This window comes from Sinocyclocheilus rhinocerous, unplaced genomic scaffold, assembly GCF_001515625.1.
Source record: "Sinocyclocheilus rhinocerous isolate Xijiao unplaced genomic scaffold, SAMN03320098_v1.1 scaffold1982, whole genome shotgun sequence".
NCBI classification, from domain to species: Eukaryota; Metazoa; Chordata; class Actinopteri; order Cypriniformes; family Cyprinidae; genus Sinocyclocheilus; species Sinocyclocheilus rhinocerous.
The window spans coordinates 157,539-181,570 of NW_015651555.1; the positions used below are offsets into that span (position 1 = coordinate 157,539).

Consider the following 24,032-nt stretch of genomic DNA (forward strand, 5'->3'; position numbering starts at 1 on the left):
GTAAAATTGCTTCCTTTGAGTGTCTGAAGATACCATCGTAACTGGGTGTTCCATACCAGAGGACGACTGAGACTGATGGGGTGTGCTGTCTAGTTCACTCAAAATAAGCATGCAGGACCCTTATATTAAAAATAATAATAAAGAAAACCATAAAAGGGCATTTATAAGTCTAATGTTCTGAAAGGAAAAAAAATGATTCTAAGCTACTCCAAAGCATGGGTTTCAGGCGTTGGATTGTATGTGGAGGGGCACTAGGTAAGCAAAATGATTTTAACTTTGCCTTCTTAAATGATTCAATCCGATCATTTTGCCAGAGGGTTTAATGCATGTGAAATTTAATCAGCATTAAAACAAATCTAAGGAGTTTATACTGATCTTAATTTTCAGTTAATTCAGTTGTTCAGCAAAGCACAAAGATATATTATGAGTAGTGCTTTCAAATACAATGTAGTTTATTGTAGGTTAATTTACTTACCAATTTCTGTGCTTCCATAAATACTTAATGGCATTTTGATCTGGTAATTTAGAAGATCATATAAGACATCTACCTTCTTAAGTTTGGAAATATGTACATTGTGATGGAACATAGGGAAGCATAAGTCAAGTTTTGTAAAACATAAAAACTCCTAAAAAGAAGGTTGTTGACTATACCATGATGGACATTGGGTGTTGAACACAGACTATATGTGGGAAATATGTTGAAAGGAGTTGAAGCCATACTATTTTTTTTTTTTTTTTATGTTTTGTGCTTTTAATACCAGGTCATGCATCACAATTGGCTTTGGCAGACTTTCAATAAATTCTAGCTTCATTTCTATTTCCAGCAGTTGCTGAAAGAATTCAATTTGTTGTGATTTTTCAGGTTGCACTTTTTCATTTTTTGCAAGTTAGTTAGCCTACTTCATATGCTTTGAAAATGTATGACAAAGTGCAAAGTGTCAGACTTTGTCAGACACAAAACGTTAATAGGCTGCCAAACAAATATGACTCATTTTTACAGCTGCTGCTTTTGTAATCGTGATTTACTTAAGCACCCTTAAGTCTGACCACTATAATCATGTAAGTCCCAAAAATTGGGATCACATGCTTTGCATAATACTGCTTGTCTGGTCTCCAGCTTTCATAAAGGCACATGGATGAACAAGTAAAAGCTAATTTTTGACATAAAAAATTAAATAAGCCCCTAGATTTCAGTTCTGTTCTGTATTAACAGAATTCAACTGCAGTAACATAGTTAAATTTTCTGTTAAACTGGAAATTATTGATCTGATGCACATAGAAGGAAGGAAATGACTATGCTTCCTGCCATGGTTTCAGAATCTGCGATTGCATTGAGATTATTTCTTTCTGCAGTATTTTATCCCACCAGAACAAAATAAACAGGAAGACATACATGCATTTGATCATTTAAGCGTAAATGATCAATGATTGCATTATGGAACATTTTTCAAAAGAAAAGGGACAGGCCACCTTCAGTGCTCACTACAGACAAAAGAGGAATACTGTGGCATCAAAGTGATCATCTAATATAGAACGTGTTCTCTTTCTCTATTTAGAGCTAAACCCAGATCCTGTGGTCCCCCAGAGTGGTACCAAAATAAAAGGGCATGATGGTGGCGTCAGAGTTAGTATAAATTAATATTTCTAAGAAATCTGTACAATCTGAAACTGTTGCTGAACAAAATGCATGCATACATATATGTATTTTCCCATGACAATCCTTTTCTTTCATTCTCATGCTAGAATTTAATCAAGCGCCGCTTACAAGGTGATGATAAAAGGAAAAGCAGCACACAGCTCAATACTGTAGGACTAAGTGTTGCTGGAAGGTGGAGGATAATTTTTATAATATAGAAAAAGACTGATCTGACTCTGTAGTACCGATTAATGTCAACTGGATCAAACATATCATCTGATGGTTTTATATGATATGCCGTTTACCAGTCTTTCACACTTTCTATCAAGGTATGGTTCCAGAGAATCTTTATCCATTCCAGTCAGTGCGGCAAAAAGCCTGGATCTTAGTGAAGACCAGGCTACCGTCATCAGGCCAGTCCACAGCTCGATTCTAGGGGAGAAGTACTGTTTTCAGGTAAACATCGCTGTTGCATATTAAAGTACAAACTATGTTTCAATTTTCTGATCTTTATGTCAATCCATAATCCAAACCAATTACTTCTTTTCCGGGCATTTCATTGTGTAACTCATAAAAGGTCATCAACTCAGAGAATAACCACTGCTTTGGGTGCAGTTCAGCTGCAGAAAGAGACCGCTGGATTGAAGACTTGCGTCGTGCTGCTCATCCAAATAAGGTACAGAATATTCTTTAGCTTAAAGAGCCATCAAAATATGTCATTAATTTTGTACTTGTTATAAATAATGATAATGTTTTATACTGTCTACCTTCAGGACAACTGTGAGCGTACTGAGTACTCACTGAGTCTTTGGGTTAATGAAGCAAAAGACCTTACCCCTAAGAAGCGATATTATTGTGAGGTTCACCTTGATGGTACGTTGTTTGCTCGTACCAGTAGCCGGGCCTTGGGGAAGTCCGTCCAACGCTCCAGCCAAGCAGTTGACGGAGGATTTGGAGCAGCTGGCACAGGCCATGGTGGTGGTGCTTCAGGAGGTTGCCAGCTATTCTGGGGCGAACTTTTTGAACTTGACAACTTGCCCCCTGTCAACCAGATCACCCTGCACCTCTTTAGAGACGAAGACCCCAAAAAGAAGAGGCATTCCAAGGATGACTCTATCTTGCATCCTCTAGGAAGTGTGGCTCTCAATCTGGCAGAAATAAAAGGACGGGCCTATCAGGAGAAGTGGTATCCCATCGTTCCCTACAAGCCCCCAGGAACAAGTACAGCAAAGGACCAAATTGGACCGCAAGCTTCACTTCGAGTCAAGTCCAAATTCAAGATCCTGAAAATTCTGCCTATTGAGAGGTACAAGGAATTTGCAGAGTATATCACAGTGAATTATGTAGATATGTGCAGCAGCCTGGAACCCCTTCTCAATGTACGGGAGAAAGAAGAACTTGCAGGAGCACTTGTTCATGTGCTCCAGAGCATTGGGAAAGCTAAGGTAAGAAGTGGCAACAGCAGTCATTTTAGGAAAAGGCATTAGCTCTTCGGATTTCTGAATGGCTTTTGAATGTGCAGGAGTTCTTGATTGATCTCGGTAGTGCAGAAGTTCAGCGCTTGGGAGAAAATGAGGCTTTGATTTTCAGAGAGAATACACTGGCCACAAAGGCTATTGATGAATATATGAAATTGGTGGGCCAGAAGTATCTCATTGACACACTTGGTAAGGACTATTCTACTGCATCCCTTTTTATAAAACTGAATGTGTCATCTTATTTACCTCTAACCTCCTGTTTAACCTTCTTTACCCACAGGTGACTTCATAGCCAGACTGTATAGTGGAGGAGAGAGCTGTGAGGTAGACCCGCAAAAATGCTCTGCCTCTGATCTACCAATCAACCAAAGACATCTAAAGGAGACATGTGCAGATGTTGTAAAGAGAATAACAGACATGCAAGAGTAAGTTAACCTCAATGAACACACTCCAAAAAATATATTTGAAAACAAAGATCAAGTACAAAGTATTTTCTGTAGAAAACACATCTAAGTTGACCGAATTGTTGTAATATACTATCCATAATAGTAACTAGATATACTATGTCCACTTAACTCCTAACGGGTGTCATTAGTTTTCCATTGGAAAATAATTTTTAAATGATCAATTCTTTCCCTTCTATGAACAGCTCATTCCCTGCGGAGCTGAATGAGATTTTTTCCAGCTGGGTATCAGATTGTGAGGACAGAGGTCAAACAGACATCGGACACCGTCTCATATCAGCGTCCCTGTTTCTTCGATTCTTATGCCCAGCGATTCTCAGTCCATCACTGTTCGGCCTCACCCAAGCCTACCCAGAGACAAACACCCTTCGCACTCTCACTCTGACAGCCAAGGTCATTCAAAACCTTGCAAACTTCACCCTGTAAGTCCCATCTGTAAAGCCAGATTTACTGTAGTATTTTAGTCCTTCATTTTATGATTACCGATTCATCTTCTAGTTAACTTAGATCAAGTCTACAAAATGTTTTTTTTATATTGTTTATATATCCAAATGGAATTAAAAACCGATTGGCAACAACCATTTTATCTCAATATCCACCAGGTTTGGCGAAAAAGAAGAGTACATGTTTTTTATGAATGAGTCTCTAGAACAACACTGGGAACCTATGCGAGGATTCTTACAGAAAGTATCTGATCCAGACAGTGAAATTGCCATGGCTCGATTTGATGGCTATGTAGACCTGCCCCTTCGTCTAGCAGTCCTACACAATCTCCTGGTTGATATTATTTCCGTAATGAAACAGGTAACATAAAACATCAAGGCTCATCTAAGCAAGTCCTCTGCTGTCATCTTTGATCAGAAGACTATGATGTGCTCATGGGCAAAATTACATCTTTTTTGTAGGACCAAATAGACAACCTACAGCCCTTGCCTTTAATCCTGAACCAAATCACAGAGTTCCTTGGCCAGGAAGCGCAACGGATCCCAGTTAGCAGGTAAGGTTATATTGCAATATAAACAAAACTCCCCAAGGGGGCTCCAAGAGAAGCTGTATCAAGCTTTAAAATCAATGTTAGTTCAAAGTATTAACACACCTCTCACCTGTCTCTCCATTCTTGCTGAAACAGCAGTCATGGAACACCAAAGCCTACATATTTACCTCCAAAGGATCTCCCCAAGTACAGTCCATTACAAAACTCCATGCAGCAGTTTCCCATAGACTCAAAACCCAACCAAGGCAAAGAACGTCAGCGGAAGCAGGTGCAACGGGCTTTTAGTGTCCCCAACAGACCATCACGGCATCAGTGGCAACCAGTAAAAAGGCAGACAAGCAAAGAAGAGCTACCCACGCAGTGCCAGGAGGACTACAATCAAGATCAAGATCCCTGTTTGGAAATTTCATCACCTAGCAATGTGAGTAAGATTTTGCCAATGATGTGCATTCAAACACATATTTCCTTTGATGCGTATTTTCTGTTTGTGTGTAGGCCATAAAATCCAAAGCCCCAGCAGCAAAAGTACTCTGGATCAAACAAAACAACAGCAACGAGCCCTATCAAAAAATAGGGCAAGAGCAAGAGGAGACAAGCACATTAGACAGGGTGGGTCTATTTTGCATACTCTAAAAGCATCTGGTTTCAGGACCATCAAGTGTTATTGTATAATAAAGCACAATAGTATGAATTTTTAATGGCAGTCTCATGAAAAACTAAAATGGTGTTACCATACTTGTCTAAGTAAAACTATTTTACCACTACTCTGATGTTTTGTCAGAAATAACTTGTGTAATAAATGATGGAAATTGTGTAATAAAATGCCACAGTATGTTGACCAATTTTTGGTGTCTCATAGCATGCGCAAGAGTTGGCTGAGCTGCGTTTAGGCGTTGAGCAGGTGACCGAGCGCGAGCTGGAGATGGCCAAGCGGTTAGAAGACCTCATAGTCCTGACCCAAGATCAGAATACACAGCTACAGGCAGAGGTTCAGGAACTTCGTAATCTGGTAGCCATCCGGGAGGAACAGCTGGCAAGTGCAACTTTCAGGTAAAAATTTTTTTTAAAAAGTCACATTTTTAGTTAAAAGAACTCAAATGTTTTCATGTGTAAATATTCATAGGACTTCTGGGATCATTTCTCTTTCTCCTACTTGTTTGTGCAGACTGGGTGTAATAGAAGAAGAGAGAGAGGAAGACGAAAGAAAGCTGAATGTTGCTGTGGCTGCAGTAGAACGGATGAATGTTTTGGTGAGTTATATGGTTTTCTCCTCTGTTCTACTTTTACAAATGCATTATCATTAATGCAGGCTTGTACATACAATATGGCTAAGCTAACACTTGCATTTGTGTCTGATAACAGGAGGAGCAGTTTGCTGGGTTATTGAAAGATGTGCACCAACTCTATGCAGTTAATGCCGATGGCATAAGAAATACTTACATCAATACCTGATGCAAGACAGGAAGTAAACTGGTGTGGTGTGTTACATAGTGCCATTTTGCATTGCTATTAGCTTTTGTCAGATTTCTTTTATTCATTGGTAACACTTTCAACGCTTACATAGCTATCTACCTGTCACAATTAACCCAAATCCATTATCGCTGCAATAATAAACTGTAGTAACAAAAATAACTACCAATTAAAATGGTATAGATCTGCATAAGACTTTTTTCTCACCGTTTTGTAGACTTTCACAAATAAAATGTGCATTAAATAAACCAAGCTGAATCATCACTGTTGTTCTTTTAACTGTAATTGTTGTAAATGTGACTGCAATTAGGCAAACTCAAAGCACTGGATAACCTAAAATTAAGTAGTTACTGTACGGAGTCAGTGAAAAATGTGTGTCAAAGATAAAGAAAAGTACAAATGTATTTTGATGTGCATGCATAAAGTCCTTTACAATGTAGTCTTTGTATTCATGTTGGTTTCGTACGGTAAGTTTGTGAACTTTTATACCATTTTAAACAAAAATAATTTTGATGACTCTAAAAATGTAATGTAGTGTAACTATCACCAACCTATTCCCTACTAATTAATATGTGACTGTATATAAAATCATTATTTTCAAAAACGTTTTAAATATATTTACAGGATAAAGAGTATTTTTACAAATATCATGAATTATTAACTCATAAATCACAGTTAGCAACATTTTAGGGTGGTGGTATTACATGACATCTTATATCATTTTGAACTGGTGTGTATCTTAATGATTATCAGAGCAAAGCACCACAAATGAGTTATACTCATTCAACTGTGCTACAACTAAAAGCATGATGCTAAATAACTGGGAACACTGACTAGTGACAAACCAGTCCAGATACTGGCAACATGCTGCCACAAAGTCACTGACAGTGTAAACTAGAAAACAGACAACCTACTTCTGCCAAAAGCAGCACTAAAAACATTTGTAGAAAATATTGCTTTAAAACGGTTGTTTAACTATTCTGCAATATAAATCACATTTAAATATATACAGTTTACTTTTTTCCTCATTTACAAAGCCCTTTGTTGCCTATATAACATTTATATTATATTTTTGGTCACACCAATTTAAAAAATCATTACAAATAATTATGTACAACAGCTAAAGACATACATAATTGCAGCAGCAAAGCACTGAATACGCAAAAAGTGTTTCAACAAGAACCTAAAATACAAGAAAATCTGTAATATACTAACGTAAATGTTTACCTTGGTAGGTTTTTACTGTGGAGTGGCTCACCTGCAGCTTACCAGGACCTTCATAGACACGTTTTTTTCTCTTTGTGACAATTAATCTTCAAATTTAACATAAGAATGTTAAATTAATCTCCAATTAAAAAATCCAGTTAAATTACGACAGCTATTCTGTAGTATGCAAAACCGCACAATCTAGTTCGAATAGCAGCCACGCCTCTAAGGCGTGTAGTGTTTTCTAAATGAGCTATCGATTGATTTTGCCTGGTTATTGCTGCTCAATTGTGCTGTTTTGATTAAAGTGCCTGCCTTCCCACCTGTAATAGAAGCCCCGCCACTTAAAGGTAATTTTGAGCATTATGTGTTTCAACATTTTGTTTTAAATCTGGTTAGCTACGTGTAGCCGAACAGGTCAGATGTTCAGTGCCTTTGCACACTGAGCAAACCTCTTTAATCGACTTGACTGGGTGATAAATAATTAGCTCCTGCTAGCTGCATGTGCGCGTCCATTGTGTTCTATGATTGGAACTGATGCACGAAATGATTCGAGATGAGAAGCTTGTTTTTGATTCATCATCACCGCAAAGCATTAAAGTGTCCAGTAGTGATAATCGTTAAAAGAAATCATTATGCATGAATTCAGCCAGGTATCTAATAGAGAAAGAACTGTTTAACGAGAGGAGTAAACGAATCGCTGTGAATGGCTTGTCAGTGTTACAGTAAGATGTAAACATTACCTTTTCAAAAACAATCGCTATACTTCCTGATAAAAAAAAAAAAACATAGTTGCTACTGTGAAATCATCATAATAAAATAATAAAGGTGAATACATGTTTTCTTTTTTTTCTGCAGCGTAAGAAGCATTTAGAGTCTTTTTTATTTTGATTTATTTTGTATTTTTTCTTACAGTGATGGGTAATACATATTTACTAATAAATGTTACTTATGTAATACTATTTAATGTATTAATATGTGTAGTTACTATTGTATTTTGGTAACAATGGTTAACGTAAATAGATAACTTGTGTTTTTCAGACATCTCTACAGTATGCGAAAATTGTCTTTGTGTTAGGTTTTTTTTTTTCTTTTCTTCTTTTAGGTAAGTTGCATTTTTAGAAGAAACTGGTCTAAGATTATCATTGTTTGTCTAAGTGCCAGGAGGAGATTCCAGCCATGGAGAAGACCGCACCAGACACAGAAAAGAAGACAAACACTGCCATCGTTTCTAAAGAGCGTCTGGAGACAGGCTTTGATAAAGATTTGAATGACTCTGACTGTAAGTATACCAAAGACAGAGTTTAGATAATAAACTGTGCTTAAAGGCTAGAATACACTACTCGGCTTTTGCCTCGTTTTAGAAAGTCAGCCAGTCTGCAGATACTGGGCAGTATTGACAGATTTAGCAGAAAATCGCATAGTGTATAATGATTACAAACTTTGTTTTAACCTTCAGACTGTGATTCCATACAGCTGCAGGATATCAAACATGTTTGATGTTTTGAGTGATTTTAGAACACGTATTGTTCTCGTTCACCATGCATCTGTGTTTCTGTGTGATTTTGTTGTGTTCGGAACGACCTGAGAGTCTATGTAGTGTGTGATCGTCGGTCATTTATCATACGAGGCCAATTTTTTTTTTTTTTGCAAAGTCAGCAAGTGTGTGATACCTAGTGTTTTAAAATCTGTTTGGAAATGTGAAAAGTTGAGTATTCCAGCCTCAGCTGGAAACAGACTGAGTTTAGTTTAAAAATAGTTTTCACCCAAAAAATAAAATGCTGTCTGTATTTAACCTCATGTTATTCTAAAACCATGAGGAACTGAACTTTTATTCTAGGGTGAATTATTCCTTTAAAATCACTGACACTTTTTTTTTTTTTTAATCCGCAATAATCCCTTTATGTTACAGTGTAGAAAACACAATGCATTCTCTTTAGGAAAAACAGGCATCATAACATTATGCATTTTTCTTACAGTAGGCATCCATAGTTGTGAGTTTTGTGGGACCAGTTTTGAATCCAGGCGAGGTCTTTCCAGTCATGCCAGGTATCATCTCAGGCAGCTGGGAGTGGCTGTGTCCGACAGTAGTGGAGCTCCTATAGACCTCCTGTACCAGCTAATGAAAGAAAGAGGTGGAACTCTACCCAAGCTCGAAAAACAGGTCAGCCCTGTTAAAAAATACAAAACAAAGTCCCCCAAGCTCAAAAAGGATTCTGGGCCCAAACTGAAGATTAAAATATCCAACCTTGTAAAGAAAAAATATGCCCTTTCCTCGTCTTCCCCCATTGCTGTAAAAGGATCAGCAGCATCTGGTCGCTCTTCTACGCCTTTCGCTGTAGGGAAGCCTCGTAAAGCATCTTCTAAGAAGATTGTAGTGTCCACTCCATCTTCAGCCCTGTCTCTTCATAAGGATGTGGAATTCAGACTCAGTGATGGCAGTCCGTCTACCTCCCTCTCACTGGCCTCAGCCAAGCCCCTCTGGGCTCCGAAGGAAACAGATGTCCCACTCAATTTAGGTAACAGTATTAAAAATGTTTTGGTATGTGCTTTGGAAGTAGGATACATTCCAAAAAACTAAAAAAAATGGACCAGCAAATTGTACCACTCTATAAAGCAAGCTAGTTAAAATGATGAAGCAGTTCTTGCTTGTAACATTCCAGTTAATTTTTAAATGTGTTTTGTGCTTTTTCACCAGAAACTATGATGAATTCTACAGTGAGGGATGATGTCCATGTATGTGAATTATGTGGAGCGTGGTACGAGACCCGTAAAGGTCTCTCCAGCCACGCACGGGCCCACCTGCGGCAGTTCGGTGTGAATTTGGACTCTAAAGGTGCTCCCATTGACATGCTTCATAAATTAATTCAGAGTGAAGGCTTCAAGGAAAAGGCCAGTGCTGGGCAGCTGGAAGGGTCGGATTTTGAGAAATACACATCACCCTCCTCCACTCCTTCCACCTCGTCAGCCATCAGCAAAAATCCCCCTCTTGCTCCTCTGTCGTTTAATGGGCTGACATCCATTCTTCTAACACCTCCCCCTATCAAAAAGAAGATTATTTCTCAGGACTTTTCAAGAAACTTGCCTCTCAGCGACAAAGTAGAGTTTAAGTCCCCTCCTTCAGCCAAAAAGCACAAGATTTCACTAGATGTTTCAGGGAACATGCCACTCAGCGGCCAAATAGAATTGAAATCACCTCCCTCAGAATTGATTCCATCTCCCCCAAACACAAAGCAGAAGATTTCTACAGATGTTTCAGAGGAATTGCCTTTCAGCGAGAAAATAGAATTGAAATCACCTCCCTCAGTGAAGAAGCAGAAGATTTCTCTAGATGTTTCAGCGAGCTTGCCCCTTGGTAAAAAAGCAGAATTGAAATCACCCTCTCGAGGTGAAAATTTTAATTATTTACTTTATCTGTTTAATTTTATTTTTGAAGAATGTTGGAATATCTTGAATTTGTGTGGACCTAGGGGTTTATGATAGTTTATAGAAAAACATGGTTATGGAAAACAAGGAAATCAGGGAATTTTAAAAGTTTGAACTCCAGGCCTAGAAAACTCATGAAATGAATAAAATTTTAAGTAATGGAAATTACTTTATTTATGGTAAATAAATATGAATATTTTTGTTAAATATTATGCGTTTCTATAGAAATTTCTCAGTCATTAGTCAAAAAAAGTGTGGGAACTTAGTTCTAAAAATTGTTTAAACAAATATACATATATATATATATATTTTTTGGTTAGTAACAATTTTTATTTTTTATTTTTTTTAGAAATAAATATTTTTATTCAGTAAGGATGCATTAAATTGACCAAAAGTGACAGTATAGGCTTTACGTTGTTACAGAAAATTGCAAATAAATGCTGATATTTTGAACTTTGTTCATCCGAGAATCCAGAAAAAATGCATCATGGTTTCCACAAAAATATTAAGCAGCACAACTGTTTCAACATAATAATACAGTGATGATTATGATAATAATACGAAATGAGCACCAAATCAGCATCTAATTTCTGAAGGATCATGATAAATTCAGCTTTGCAATCATAGGAATAAATTACATTCTAAAATACATTAAAGCAAAGCACAGTTTAAAATTGTAATATTTTACAATACTACCGTTTTTATTGATAAATGCAGCTTTGGTGAGCATAAGAAAAAAGCATTAGAAAAATCTTACCAATCCCTTTTGAACAGTAATGTGTCTAATATACAGTTCACCTTAAGCTTCTTCACAGTGGGCATTAAGGCATGATTTTACATCAAATAACCAACAAACCAACTGCCTTTGTTCAGTCTTTAACCATCAAATATACCATCAGATACAGTTCTGTAACAAAAACGTGTCCATACTTTTTTCTTTTTTCATAACAAAGGCGAGTCATCTAAAGATGTAAACTGTGAGTTCTGTCACGAGAAGTTTAAGAAGAGTCAGAGCCTGGCCAGTCATGCCCGCTATCACCTGCGTCAGATGGGCATCACAGAGTGGTCCGTCCACGGGTCTCCCATAGCCACTCTCCGAGAGGTCATGGCCCAGCGTGGTGGTTCTGTGGGATCTCTCAGTCCCCTGTGTCCACCCTCGCAGACCCCACCTGTATCCCCTTCTGCACCCCCTCTCCTCTCATCCCCTAAACCCATTACCCAGCCTTCCTCTCCTCCTCCTGTTCCTCACAAAGTTCCAAAGGCCAAGAAAGGCTCCAGGACTGTGATCCCAAAACCAAAGGACGAGCCTGTGGAAGTTGATATCTCTATCATAGAGTCTCCTAAGCCACAAAGCACTCCCACCAGCCCTGTAACACCTCTATCTGATTCCAACACCGTTAGATCACCTATGATCGGTGCGTAAAAATTAGTGTTGCTTCTGTTCTTCTTTTTTTTCTTCTCCACAAATTCTTGCAATTAATTCAGCTGACACCAGTTAATATGTGGATTGTATTTAAACTTTCTGTAGATCTTTCAGCCTTAGGTGTGCTATTCATTTATGATTGAATTAAAGGTATAAATGTAAGAAATTTAAAGTTTGAAAAGCCACAATAATTACATAATTGTACTTATTATTGCAATCTAGCATAGATTGCAAGAAAGCAGTATTGTCTTAAAAAAAGTCCTTTAAAAGTCTTAAACGTACCTTCATAAAACCTGCAGAGACTGTAACTATCAACAGCAAGTATTTTGTTTTATTGTGAATCACTTCAGTTTATGATGATTTCTGTCTGCTTTTCACAGCCCCTAAGCCCGAGAAGCAGGAGCCCAAAGCGTTCGTATGCTGCGATTACTGCGGCGAGATGTTTGATACTCGTAAAGCCCTGTCCTGTCACGCACGTGGTCACTTACGACAGCTGGGAGTAAGGTGGTCCCTGAAAGTCCCACCCATAGAGGCCCTGTATGAGCTCATGAAGAGGGAGGGCACTGAACGGGCATCCCAAATCAAATCAGAACCTGCATCAGTGCAGTTGAAAAAAACAGCATCCTCACCTCAGACGTTATCTGGGGAAAAAGAGAAACCTGCCTCAGACAGCATGACTACAGGTACACTGAAACAAGATTTTTTTTTTTCTTTTTTCGCACGATTTATAACCTTACAAAAATTTACAAAAACTTTATCTTCACCAGTGATCATATTTGATACATAATTTTTAAACCCTCTTAATTATCAACATGATCAAAACTTTGCTGAAAAACCTAGAGGTCGACCGATATGGGTTTTTCTCTGGCCGATGCTGATATTTAGAAATCAGGGCGACCGATATATGATGCTGATTTTTTGGCCGATATGTTTGGCCGATTTTCTTTCTTTTTTTTTCCCCCTTCATTTCATAAAAGTGAGTTTGAGTAAATGATTATTGCAGGGTACAAAATAGGGATGTAACGATTAACCGCGAGCCGGTTGAAAATCGATTCAAATATGTGACGATTCAAATCGGTTGAGATGCTAAACAAATCGCGATTCAGTTAGGGGTAGGAGTTTATATGAATGTATACTGTGCTCACAAACGCTGCTTTATCATGCATTACAGGAAAGACAAAATGAAAATGACACAGAAGCTTTTCTGAAGACGGTCGGTTCTTTTCAAAGATACATTCATATAAAAACACCAGCGGCATCAAATCTAGTAGGGTCAAATGTAATTACGCTTTCGAAACAGTCTGTTTTGGCCTGCCATCATTAGCTGAAGCTGTGTGTGATCAAGAAGCGGCTGCAGAGTGTGAGTTGCTCCGTCTCTCACGCAGCCAGAGAGAGATTCTCTCTGCAACAACGCTTAGCTGCCCGCAGATACGCCTGCCTATAAATCGGCCTAATTTGCAGCACAATCGGCCGATACTGATTAATTAAAAAATGCCAAAAATCAGCCGATTAATCGGTCGACCTCTAGAAAAAACTGTTCACACAATCTACTACATGCCTTCTGTCATCTGATTAATAGTTTATACTTTTTTAGCAAGTAAAAAAACCTTTTAGTATAATTCTAAAGATGTCCACCTTGTGAAATCTTTACTGATTTTTATAAAGGAAACCTAAAAATAACCATTTGTAATATTTCAAGATAAACACTTACTGCTCTGAAGCAATTTAGGTTTCACTTGATTATCAATACATTGTTTTTCAGAAAAAAATCAGGTTAAAATGTGAGTATCAAATATGGTACATCAGGCTTTTGAGGATGGTTTATATGTACATCTCTTAATTATCATTATAAGTACATTTGTATTGTATTTTACATATAGTCAAATTAAGTCACAGGGCAAACTGACCAAAGCTGACTCCATCCAGATGTTATTCTGAATGTTGGTGCAATGTCTACTTTCATGTCTTGTGTTTCTCACTCTCTACTCTTTCTGCTGAAGGCTGCGATGCCACCTGTGAACTCTGCGGCTTTGATTTTGAGAATCGAAAGGCACTGGCCAGCCACGCAAGAGCCCACCTGAGGCAGCAGGGAGTGGATTGGAAGGTCATCGGCTCTCCTATTGAGACCCTGGCAGCCTGGATGAAGAGTGAGCCGGCGAAGGTAGCAGAGCTCCATAAAAGCTACATGAGGGGGCATTTGCCTCTTGTTAAGAAGGTGAGTCCAGATGAAATTGTTGACTTAATACATTCTAGTTTGTTTTTCTTATCTTTTTAGGAAAGTGTTCTGAATTGTTATAAGCATAAACCTCACTAAAGTTTGTTAGATTTACACTTAAAACATGAAAAAAGAGGTAAGATATATTATCTTAAAACAAATTTTTATATCTTAGGTCATTTTACTTCTCGGGTAAATGTAAACTTTAACCCTCATAATGCATTCAAAATCTGTACGCCGTTTTCAAATTCCAGGTTCGTTTGGACCTGAAAAATGTTTTTATATAACAGTCAACTTAATATTTTTCAACTAAAACTATATTGTATCAGATCAGCAGCTTCTCATCAATGAGTAAAAAAAGAAAAATGTCAATGTTTTGAATGGTATTACCATGTTATTACTACATTTAACCCGTTTATTAATTAAAAAACTGAAAAAATTATTTCAAATTTTCAACTGCACATGAACCACACCAAAAAAGTTATGCAAACTATACGGGGGGTTTTTTTGAACATATTGTATGAAACCTACATATTTATTTTTAACAAAACATCAAAACAAATATTTTCAAACAAATGTTTATTTTACTTGCATAAACTTTCACTTGCAAATGACAAAAGATCAAGTTCGTCAGTAGGCATACGTATTCATATTTATCAACTAAATGCAATCACAAAAATGTGTAAGATATGTGGAATAGGCTAAAAAAAATGTACACTAGTATAACAACATAATTAATAATAATTCTACTAAAAGTATTTTTGACACCTGATGGTACTCCAAAAAGACCTGAACGTGAATCTTGTAAAAAAAAAAATTTGAATGGTTATATATCTTTAAAAGGAATTGTTAAAAAAACTGAAATAAATATTAATTAAATAAATTGTGTATTTCGAGGGTCTTAAAGCTTTTACAAATGATGTTTAGATTTTTTTTTTTTTTTTACAGGAAAATACTGATATTAATTTGTTTTCTTTTGCAGTATTTGTGTTCCTTCTTAAGATTTGTATAAACAAAGTTGTCAGCAAATTCTTGTATCGTTGATATTCACAAAATGTCTCTGTCTCCCTCTGTTGTAGGCCTCTAGAAGAACCTCCACTCCATACTCTTCCTCAGACTCTGAGTCTGTCCGTCTTGGTTCTCACAAAGGTTCATCTGTTGCTCGAGACTCTTTAGCTCAGCTGCAGGTATCCCAGCTTTCCAAAGCAACTAGAGAGGGCAAAGCAGGGATGAGCCACTCCTTCTCATCACACAAGAAATGGCCTTTATCAGATGAACTATCCTCAAACAGCCTGATCCAGGTCCCCACAGCCCACAGTGAACTGAACGTTCGTTCACCTCGAGGTAAGGGGTATATAAGTATTTCTTGTTTGAACAAAGGCTTCACATTTTGTATTAACTGAATTTAACCAATAAAGAGCATTAATATGCATAGTAAGAATCACTGTCCTTGTTTTAGGCTGTGAACGGCGTCCTCCAAAGGCTTCTCACATGAGTGAATGACCTGATTTTTCAATGCCAAAAAATCCAATAATAGGGATTTCCACAAATTTTCATTTCTGTGTATTTTTAGGATTTTTCCAGTTTAAAGGGTTAGTTCATCCAAAAATGAAAATTCTGTCATTAATTACTCACCCTCGGTGTGACAGCAGTGGTTCAACTGTAAAGTTACGAAGCTACGAGAATACTTTTTGCGCCAAGAAAACAAAAAAAATGACTTTATTCCACATTTTCGTCTACTGCGTCACTTTGGATGCGCGTTCATGACAGTACCATGACGTGAGCGTGTGGCGGCGCCGGCGCTGACCCAGATCCGGCGTGATGACGTCATTACGCCGGATCTGGGTCAGCGCCGCCGCCACACGCTCGCTCAAGGACCTTGAACGTGGTAGTTACCTTGCTGTCTGTGGGAGGGTCAGAGAGCCCTCAGATTTCATCAAAAATATCTTGAATTGTGTTCCGAAGATGAATGAAGGTCTTACGGGTTTGGAACAACACGAGGGTGAGTAATTAATGACAGCATTTTCATGTTTGGGTGTACTATCCCTTTAAGCAGTAACCAGCACTTCTTCTCTGCAGGCCTTCTCAAGTGATCCCGGCCTTAAATGAGACTAAATATGTCTTGTTTTTACTAACACGTTTTTGAGGAGCATTTATTTCCTATATTTTCAACAGTATAGTCAACAGTGTGATTGTATTACATGTACTTGTGTATTTGTCTTTGTAAAACACTGTGCCAGTGTCTGGTTGGAGTAAAGGCTGTTCCAACAACAGATATTAATAAATACTTTCCAGAAAGTATATAGATTTCCATATACATTATTGCTCATGTGATATTTGAGGTTCTTTTTTTCTTGGTCTCAGGCTTTGCAAGGTTTTAATTCAAATTTAGTTGAATCAAACTGTCAATGACAAGCTGTAGTCCTTGCAAAATCATTTAATTAAATGCAGTATTGAGACTTTTTATACCTGCATTTGATAACCAATTAATAAAGAATCTGTTTACTGCTTTGTTGGTCATTTATAGGCAACTCTGCAGTACATTTTCATGTCCCTCATCCTAAAAACACTGTTGAATCCTAAGCTCAATCAATTCAGCATATGACTTGTATCTCTTGTATCAGATACATAAGACTGTGATATTCCCAGAGCTGCTCTCCCTTTCCGCTTCTTCATGGCTTTTTTTCACTCTTAAGGTCTGCTAATGCTATATTCCTGTGTAAATGAGACCCTCCTGTTTCAAGAGTATGCTTCCTGCAATGAGGAGTCTGTGTAAACCAGCTGTGCTGAGAGATGTTAACTACAGGACTTATAGACTGGACCAACACCTTTATGGAGCTCTTACATGAATAAAGGGTCCTTTCAGAGAGCAAAAGTGGATGGTGAAAATGAGCACTTGTGGAACAGACTGTTCCGTTAGGACTGAATTATTATGTGCTTAACACATGCTATTGCTCTGATTAGAGAGAGTCTGGCTGATTTATACAAACTCATATGATGCTGCACATTGATATATACATATACAGTATATATATATATACAGTGGGTACGGAAAGTATTCACTGTAAAGCCTGAAATAGTCATCAGATAATTTTTTTTACATTGAGGTTTAATGAACCTTTAGTAAAAAAAAAAATTATTTAATTTTATTTTATTTGTGGCTTTTATGGCTGTAGTAATATATTTATATGGCCAAAAAGTAAGATAAAATTCTGATAGCTTATAATGTAAATCCATGAGATCTTTATAACAATATAGTTGTTAAAAGGCCTTTTATTGATAAATAGTATAAACTATCAATATTAAATTTCGATCATGTTGATAATTTAGACCCATGCATTTTTGTTTAAAGGTGAAAACCCAACTCTGCATGTTCTTCAAGACTCCCCTTTCTATTAAACATATTTTATTGGACTATTCCGGTTTTAATGCAAGAAAACTTTTTAATGAAGTATGCTCACTCGGGGAATTGTTTAGTAAGATTTTAGCAGAAAAGATTTTAGATTTTTTTTTTATCATGTTAATTAAAAAAAATATTGTATAATTTTAACTGCTGTACTTTTGTGTTCGCTTGGTTTTTATTTTGTGTTTATGTAACTATTGTATTATTCCAACTCAGTTTTTGCCATGAATATAGCCTTAGATGCTGACAGGGCAATAAAAATAAATACCTCTTGATAATTTAGAAGCCTATTTGATTGTATATCAAATATGATACAGTAGGTTTTGATACATCAGGATATACATCGTAAGTATTTCACACACACACACATATGTATATATATATATATATATAATATATATATATACATGCACAAATGACAATCTGCAATTTATCAGATGAGTCATTCACAGGAAACTGCTATTTTTTGTGCTGTATATTCTCATCATGACTTACTACTAATTGAATATATTAATAGGATACAGTCATATTAGACAGAATTTACTTAGTGTGTAATGCAAAATACTTAAGCTATAATATAGCATTTTTATGCAATTATAAAATAAAACACTGCTAGGCATTTTACATTCATGACTATTGTAGACCATTTACCACAATTTTGTTTAAAGTATCATATTTTCACTCTATATATAGTCTACGTGATTTTTGTCCATGTCACTGCACTTTCTGTTCAGTCCCATTATATGCAGTGATATTTTCCCCATTAAAATGACAGTTTAATTTTTATGACATCAATTTTACTGATACTTTGGACCTGAAGTGGGAAAATATGATTTCTGGAAAGTTCAGCAGTAACCTTTTCAAATAAAATGATTAAAAGAAATCTTAAAATTATCCAGCACAATTGGAATCAGAATGACCAAGGTGCTTTCTTACCAGTGTAACAATGCAGTGTTTTTCTGCAAGAGCTCCTCATGTAGAGAGATCAAAGTGGGCTGTACATCATGTGGTGACTGAACTGGGGTGTATAGCTTGATAGAAGATTGAAAGAGTGGCGTGCCAGACCCTGGAGAATAGTGTTGGCCCAGAACAGATACTGGTAGCCAGTGAAAAGGCCTCAGCATTGAAGACAATTCAAGCAACAACCGTTTGCACTCAAACATAAATATTGCAGATGCTGGTAAGAAAGGCGGTAGAGTCGAGCTTTGTGTCTTTACATGAAGGTCATATAGTCATGACCTGACCTTAAAGGGATAGTTCACCCAAAAATGAAAATTCTGCCATCATTTATTCACTCTCAAATTGTTCCAAACCTCTATGATACCTTGAAATATGTGGTTAACCAAACTGGTCCCCATTGACTTCCATTTTTCTACTTACTTTTTTTTTCATATGGACGTCAACGGGGACCAGCAGCTCTTTGGTTACCCACATTCTTCAAAATGTCTTTTTTGTGTTCAACAGAAGACAGAAATTCTTACAGGTTTGAAACAACTTGAAGGTGAGTAAATGATGACAGAATTTTCATTTTTGGGTGAACTATCCCTTTAAGTTATGCTAGGTCTTGAGACAAAATCTGCCATTTGAATGAAATGTTCACAGACTTAAAATACAACATTTGGAATCTTCAGAATCTTCTGTTTATTTTATAGTCAAAGGTAGGGATGTAACAATTAACCGCGACCCGGTTGAAAATCGATTCAAATATGTGACGATTCAAATCGGTTGAGATGCTAAACAAATCGCGATTCATTTAGGTGTAGGAGTTTATATGAATGCATGTCTGAGGGGAACTTACTGTCTTTTAGATGGTATTAGATGGAAAAGTTTAGATGGTATTTTTTCTTTTCCTCTTGCCTCTGTATAATGCATATTAAAGTTCATAAGTGCAGCATTTGTTTTTGCAGCGGAAACCAAGGAAACGCTTTAAACGCCACCTGCTGGCAGAGAGTGAATCTGCGTCTCATTCAGCTCGTCTGCTGTTTCATGCAGATATTTTTATTTATAGTTTCACAAAACTAATCGAATCGTGAGTTGAGTGAATCGTTACATCCCTAGTCAAAAGACATTTATTTTAACAGCATTTTCAAAGACACTTTAAAAAAAGTCCATGAGGCCTGGGAAAAGGGAGTCTGGTTAAAACTGCGAGATGACAATACTAAGTTACAGTAAAGAATCCAAGCCTTCTTCTCAATTTAAGCGAGGCCTGTAATCCTTGATAAATGATTTATAAACTTTAAGGTTTGGCAACTGAGAACAGTTTCTCACACGACTTGTGGCTTTGCAATCCGAGCTCTCAGAGGAGCTGTTTCTCAGTGCAGATGAACTCATGGTTTTTGTATTCCATCTTCAGCTTCAACGAAAATAATGTCCATTTAAGAATAATTCACACAATTTATCCTTTAAAACCTTAAACAATGGATGTTCCTTGAAGAATAATGGTTCTGTATTTTATTCAACTTTTTGTTGTAATAAATGAATAAACTACACGATAACTTGCATCCGCTTTGGCAGTCAATACAAACCCACAAGGAAAAAATCAGTAAGAGAACTGAAAAGAGAAATTCTTAGCATGATTTTCTGGATTTACAGCTGGATTTCAGCTTCACAGACAGTTCATTTTATGAAACCAGGTATCTGATGATGTATCTTCAGAAGACAAAATATGCTTGTCTTGCTATTGGGAACAAAATGTTTTTTTTGTTGGTGCTCTCTGCATCTTAGGTTTCCTCTGCTGATGACACAGTGATTCTGCTTTTGGAGTGGACTCTCATATAACACGGCGGGATCTCAGGTTAGATGATCTCATACGAAAAGATGTTTGAACTTCTTGATGAATGGCATAGATCTGCTTAAAATCACTCATTTATTTTATTATCTTGTAGATCATGTGGAAGAATCATGTGTTCATCACTGACGGATTGTTAATATTATGGACAAACATTATGGAAACGTTTCTCAAGGATATTTTCAGCTGTCATGTGAGCATGTTCGTTTTTCTTTTCTCTAATTAATCAGATTGATTTGGATACAGTCCTAAGGGTTCTTCACTGCACGTTTGCATCATCTGCATCTCAAGTTCAGTGTCAGAAATTATTTTATTAATTATATTTCCTTAAGGGGCCATATTTGGCCCATGAAATTATTTTCAATTTTTTTTTTTTACACATTGACAATTATGTCTACATTGACTGAATTAAATTTTTTTTTAATTCACAATGTGGAATCAGATATATAGAATCAGATATAAATTGTACAATCTAATATAGATTAAAAAGTGCTCATGTTGCATGTATGCAGCATCTTTGTTTGGATCATGATTAAAATGCAGTGGTTGCCTCTAATTTTAAAAGGAAAGAGCACAGACAAAGCCTTAGTTTGTTTATATGAAGAGATTTATTTTATTTGTGTTACTTATTTATGAATTAATTTTTTTTTTAATTCACAATGTGGAATCAGATATATAGAATCAGATACAGAATTTTGTGTCACTTTCAGAGGCAGTTCAGCTCCAGATTCTAGTTCATTTTTAACCCTTGTCAATATACAGTCAGTCAAAGTACAACAAGAATTAATGGGTGACAGACAAAAAGACAGTAGATGCAAGAGGACAGTCTATAAAAACATCCATGAGATGACAGGATGAGCGGAAGAAAAGGTGAAAAGAGGAGAAAGCAGTTACATAACAGTGTTAATGAAGGGGTCGTAGTGAAATTATTATTATTATTTATTTTGTTATTTATAAAATGACAAGCCTTTTGAAGAACATACTGGACATGCCAACTTCTGTCTGAAGACACCATGGTCAGGTAAAATATATTATTGGAAATAATAATCTGGACAGATTCTTATATAAGGTACATGTCAACTGCACAAAATGAATGCAAATGCAATCCTGTTTATCAGGGTCATAAAAAAATAGATTTACACATTCAAAGGCTGTTAAGATACACACACACACACACACACATATATATATATATATATAACAGTTTTCACAGTCTGCAGTTTTTCAGTTGTTCCTCAGTATGTCCATCGGATGCGGGGGACTAATGAATCCACAATGACGCATAAACTATAATATTGAGTCAGTGTGACACATGATTTACTAAAAGTAATCAATTTATTCAGACAAGTCCCCTCAAACCTGACCCTGAAAAGAGTAAGAACAGAATTAGCAAAACCTCAAGAGAACTACGAGGAGCCAAAATATTCAGATTAGCTAAATACTGATGCAAGAGACAATTATAACGAAACAAAATCCAAGTAAACATCAGTGTGTGAGATAAAACATTCCAAGTGAGTAATGGTTTACCAATGAGTGCACATCATTTCAAACCTATTTGTTTAATATCCTTAGGTGTACAACTTTTTTAATAAAAAGACAAATACTTTAAATATTTTATTATTACTTTAAAACTTTTTTTAATATCCTTAGGTGTACAACTTTTTTAATAAAAAGAAAACATACTTTAAATATTTTATTATTACTTTAAAACTTCTTTTGATTGAACCCATTGACCTGCTTGACAGAACTTCACAGAAAGTATTTTGTTTTGAAACTTTGACAAAAGCAATTTTATGGTCTATGTAAAACTCTAGTTTTTTTTGTAGAAAGATGATGTGTGGAAAAAAATAAATCAGAAAAATATCTTTAAAAAGTCTGTCCTGAGGCATGTTCTACCACCACATTTTCACGAAAGATGATCCGAGTTGTCTGAAAAGACGAAACACTCAAAAAGATTCTGTCACATGTTTGAATAAGAGGAATGTTCTCAGCACATAATTCATGTGAGCACACGTAACAATATGAGGCTGAATATTAATAATAATGTTCTGGACAGCGAGTACACTGTCTGAATACATTTCCAGATGATTCCTTGTTTGATGTTTGGCCTCTTTGACGGTCCAGCCACCGCATTGACTTACAGATGGGCTTTTTTTAAAGCAGACTGATTCAATGACAAATCCAGGCAGAGGGTCTCAACACTTCATGAAGAGTGAAAGAGAGAGAGAGAGTCTGATTACTGGTAGTAGCTACAGTCCAGATTAAAGTTAAAGAAGTGTGTATCACAATGGTAAAAGATTGATTTGTTTGTTTGTTATAATTTTTTTTCTTTCAAAGTTGCAGCTCCGTTTTCTTCATATGTTCCAAATGTTCAGAAAGAGCAATGAACTCATTGCTGTAGACTTGAACTTTGAAACTTTGATTTTACTTAAATTAAAGGAACAGTTCACCCAAAAATGAACATTTGCTCAGTTTCATGCCATCTAAAATGTAGATGAGTTTGTTTCTTTCTTCAAAACAGATTTGGAGAAATTTCATCACTTGTTCACCAGTGGATCCTCTGCAGTGAATGGGTGCCATCAGAATGAGAGTCCAAACAGCTGATAAAAACATCACAATAACATTCACAAGTAATCCGCTCCAGTCCATCAATTAACATCTTGTGAAGTGAAGCTGTGTTTAGGTATAGAGGTAGGATCAACAGTTTAATTATAGATGTAACTACAAATTAAGTACAACTGTAATTACATGTAAGTATTTAAAAATATAAGTACAATGTAAAAACATGTATGTGCACAATAAGCAAATTGTACTGATTAATTTAAATGTTACTTAGTAGTAAAAGACATTTAATATAAAGTGGGTCCCAAAATGATTATTATGCTACTTTAAAATACTTCAAAACTCATTCACAGGTGGAAGTTAAATCTAATACTCTTTGGCATTCACAGCAGTTAATGTAACTAGCAGGTGCATCTGGTTGGTCTTTTGAGTTCATTTACCAGCAATAAACAAAACATCAAATAGCTTTTCTTTCAAAGCTATATTCTGTTGGGTACAAAATCGTAATTTTGAGAAGAAAAAAAAACTCAACAACAAAGTGTGCTTTCTGAGAAGAAAGTTGTGATGAACAACTTGGAATCGGTGTTCATGTTGTTCTGAATAATGAACCTCTAGGCACCGTTGAAAGACAAGATCAATCTAGAGACGATGGTCTGGAGGCTTGTTTTGTTGTGTTTGTTGTGATGATTCAAAAACATGAAAACCCATTATAAACGAGGCATTCGTTGCATCCAGTGGGGACATAATTATGGATTATAATGACTTATACTGTCTTTTTACGCGTTGCGTTGCATCGCGCTGCATAAACATAAAACCATGTCTGCATTTGTGATCGGAGAAATGACAAACAACAAGCACTACTCTACACTGCCCAAAAAACTCGATTTAAATACAGTGGGGCAAAAAAGTATTTAGTCAGCCACCAATTGTGCAAGTTCTCCCACTTAAAAAGATGAGAGAGGCCTGT

General features: G+C 36.4%; 2 protein-coding genes across 2 annotated transcripts in view; both read left to right on the plus strand.

Moving 5' to 3' along the window:
- LOC107713095 (disabled homolog 2-interacting protein-like) overlaps nucleotides 1-6,294 on the plus strand; it is an 11,103-nt gene extending 4,809 nt beyond the window's left edge. The window contains exons 8-18 of the mRNA XM_016518525.1: nucleotides 2,410-3,081; nucleotides 3,159-3,303; nucleotides 3,395-3,539; nucleotides 3,764-4,000; nucleotides 4,181-4,382; nucleotides 4,484-4,575; nucleotides 4,708-4,993; nucleotides 5,068-5,181; nucleotides 5,432-5,622; nucleotides 5,738-5,822; nucleotides 5,935-6,294. Of these exons, the coding sequence (XP_016374011.1) occupies nucleotides 2,410-3,081; nucleotides 3,159-3,303; nucleotides 3,395-3,539; nucleotides 3,764-4,000; nucleotides 4,181-4,382; nucleotides 4,484-4,575; nucleotides 4,708-4,993; nucleotides 5,068-5,181; nucleotides 5,432-5,622; nucleotides 5,738-5,822; nucleotides 5,935-6,024 (2,259 nt within the window). The 3' untranslated portion in view covers nucleotides 6,025-6,294. The remainder of the gene's footprint in view (nucleotides 1-2,409; nucleotides 3,082-3,158; nucleotides 3,304-3,394; nucleotides 3,540-3,763; nucleotides 4,001-4,180; nucleotides 4,383-4,483; nucleotides 4,576-4,707; nucleotides 4,994-5,067; nucleotides 5,182-5,431; nucleotides 5,623-5,737; nucleotides 5,823-5,934) is intronic.
- A 1,354-nt stretch (nucleotides 6,295-7,648) lies between these two features.
- LOC107713073 (protein Wiz-like) lies at nucleotides 7,649-15,815 on the plus strand. Its single transcript, XM_016518496.1, has 9 exons — nucleotides 7,649-7,901; nucleotides 8,407-8,530; nucleotides 9,228-9,767; nucleotides 9,947-10,636; nucleotides 11,628-12,089; nucleotides 12,478-12,780; nucleotides 14,098-14,312; nucleotides 15,392-15,656; nucleotides 15,772-15,815. Exons 1-9 carry the CDS (start codon nucleotides 7,884-7,886, stop codon nucleotides 15,813-15,815), a joined length of 2,661 nt encoding a protein of 886 aa, XP_016373982.1. The 5' UTR covers nucleotides 7,649-7,883.
- Nucleotides 15,816-24,032: the final 8,217 nt, after the last annotated feature.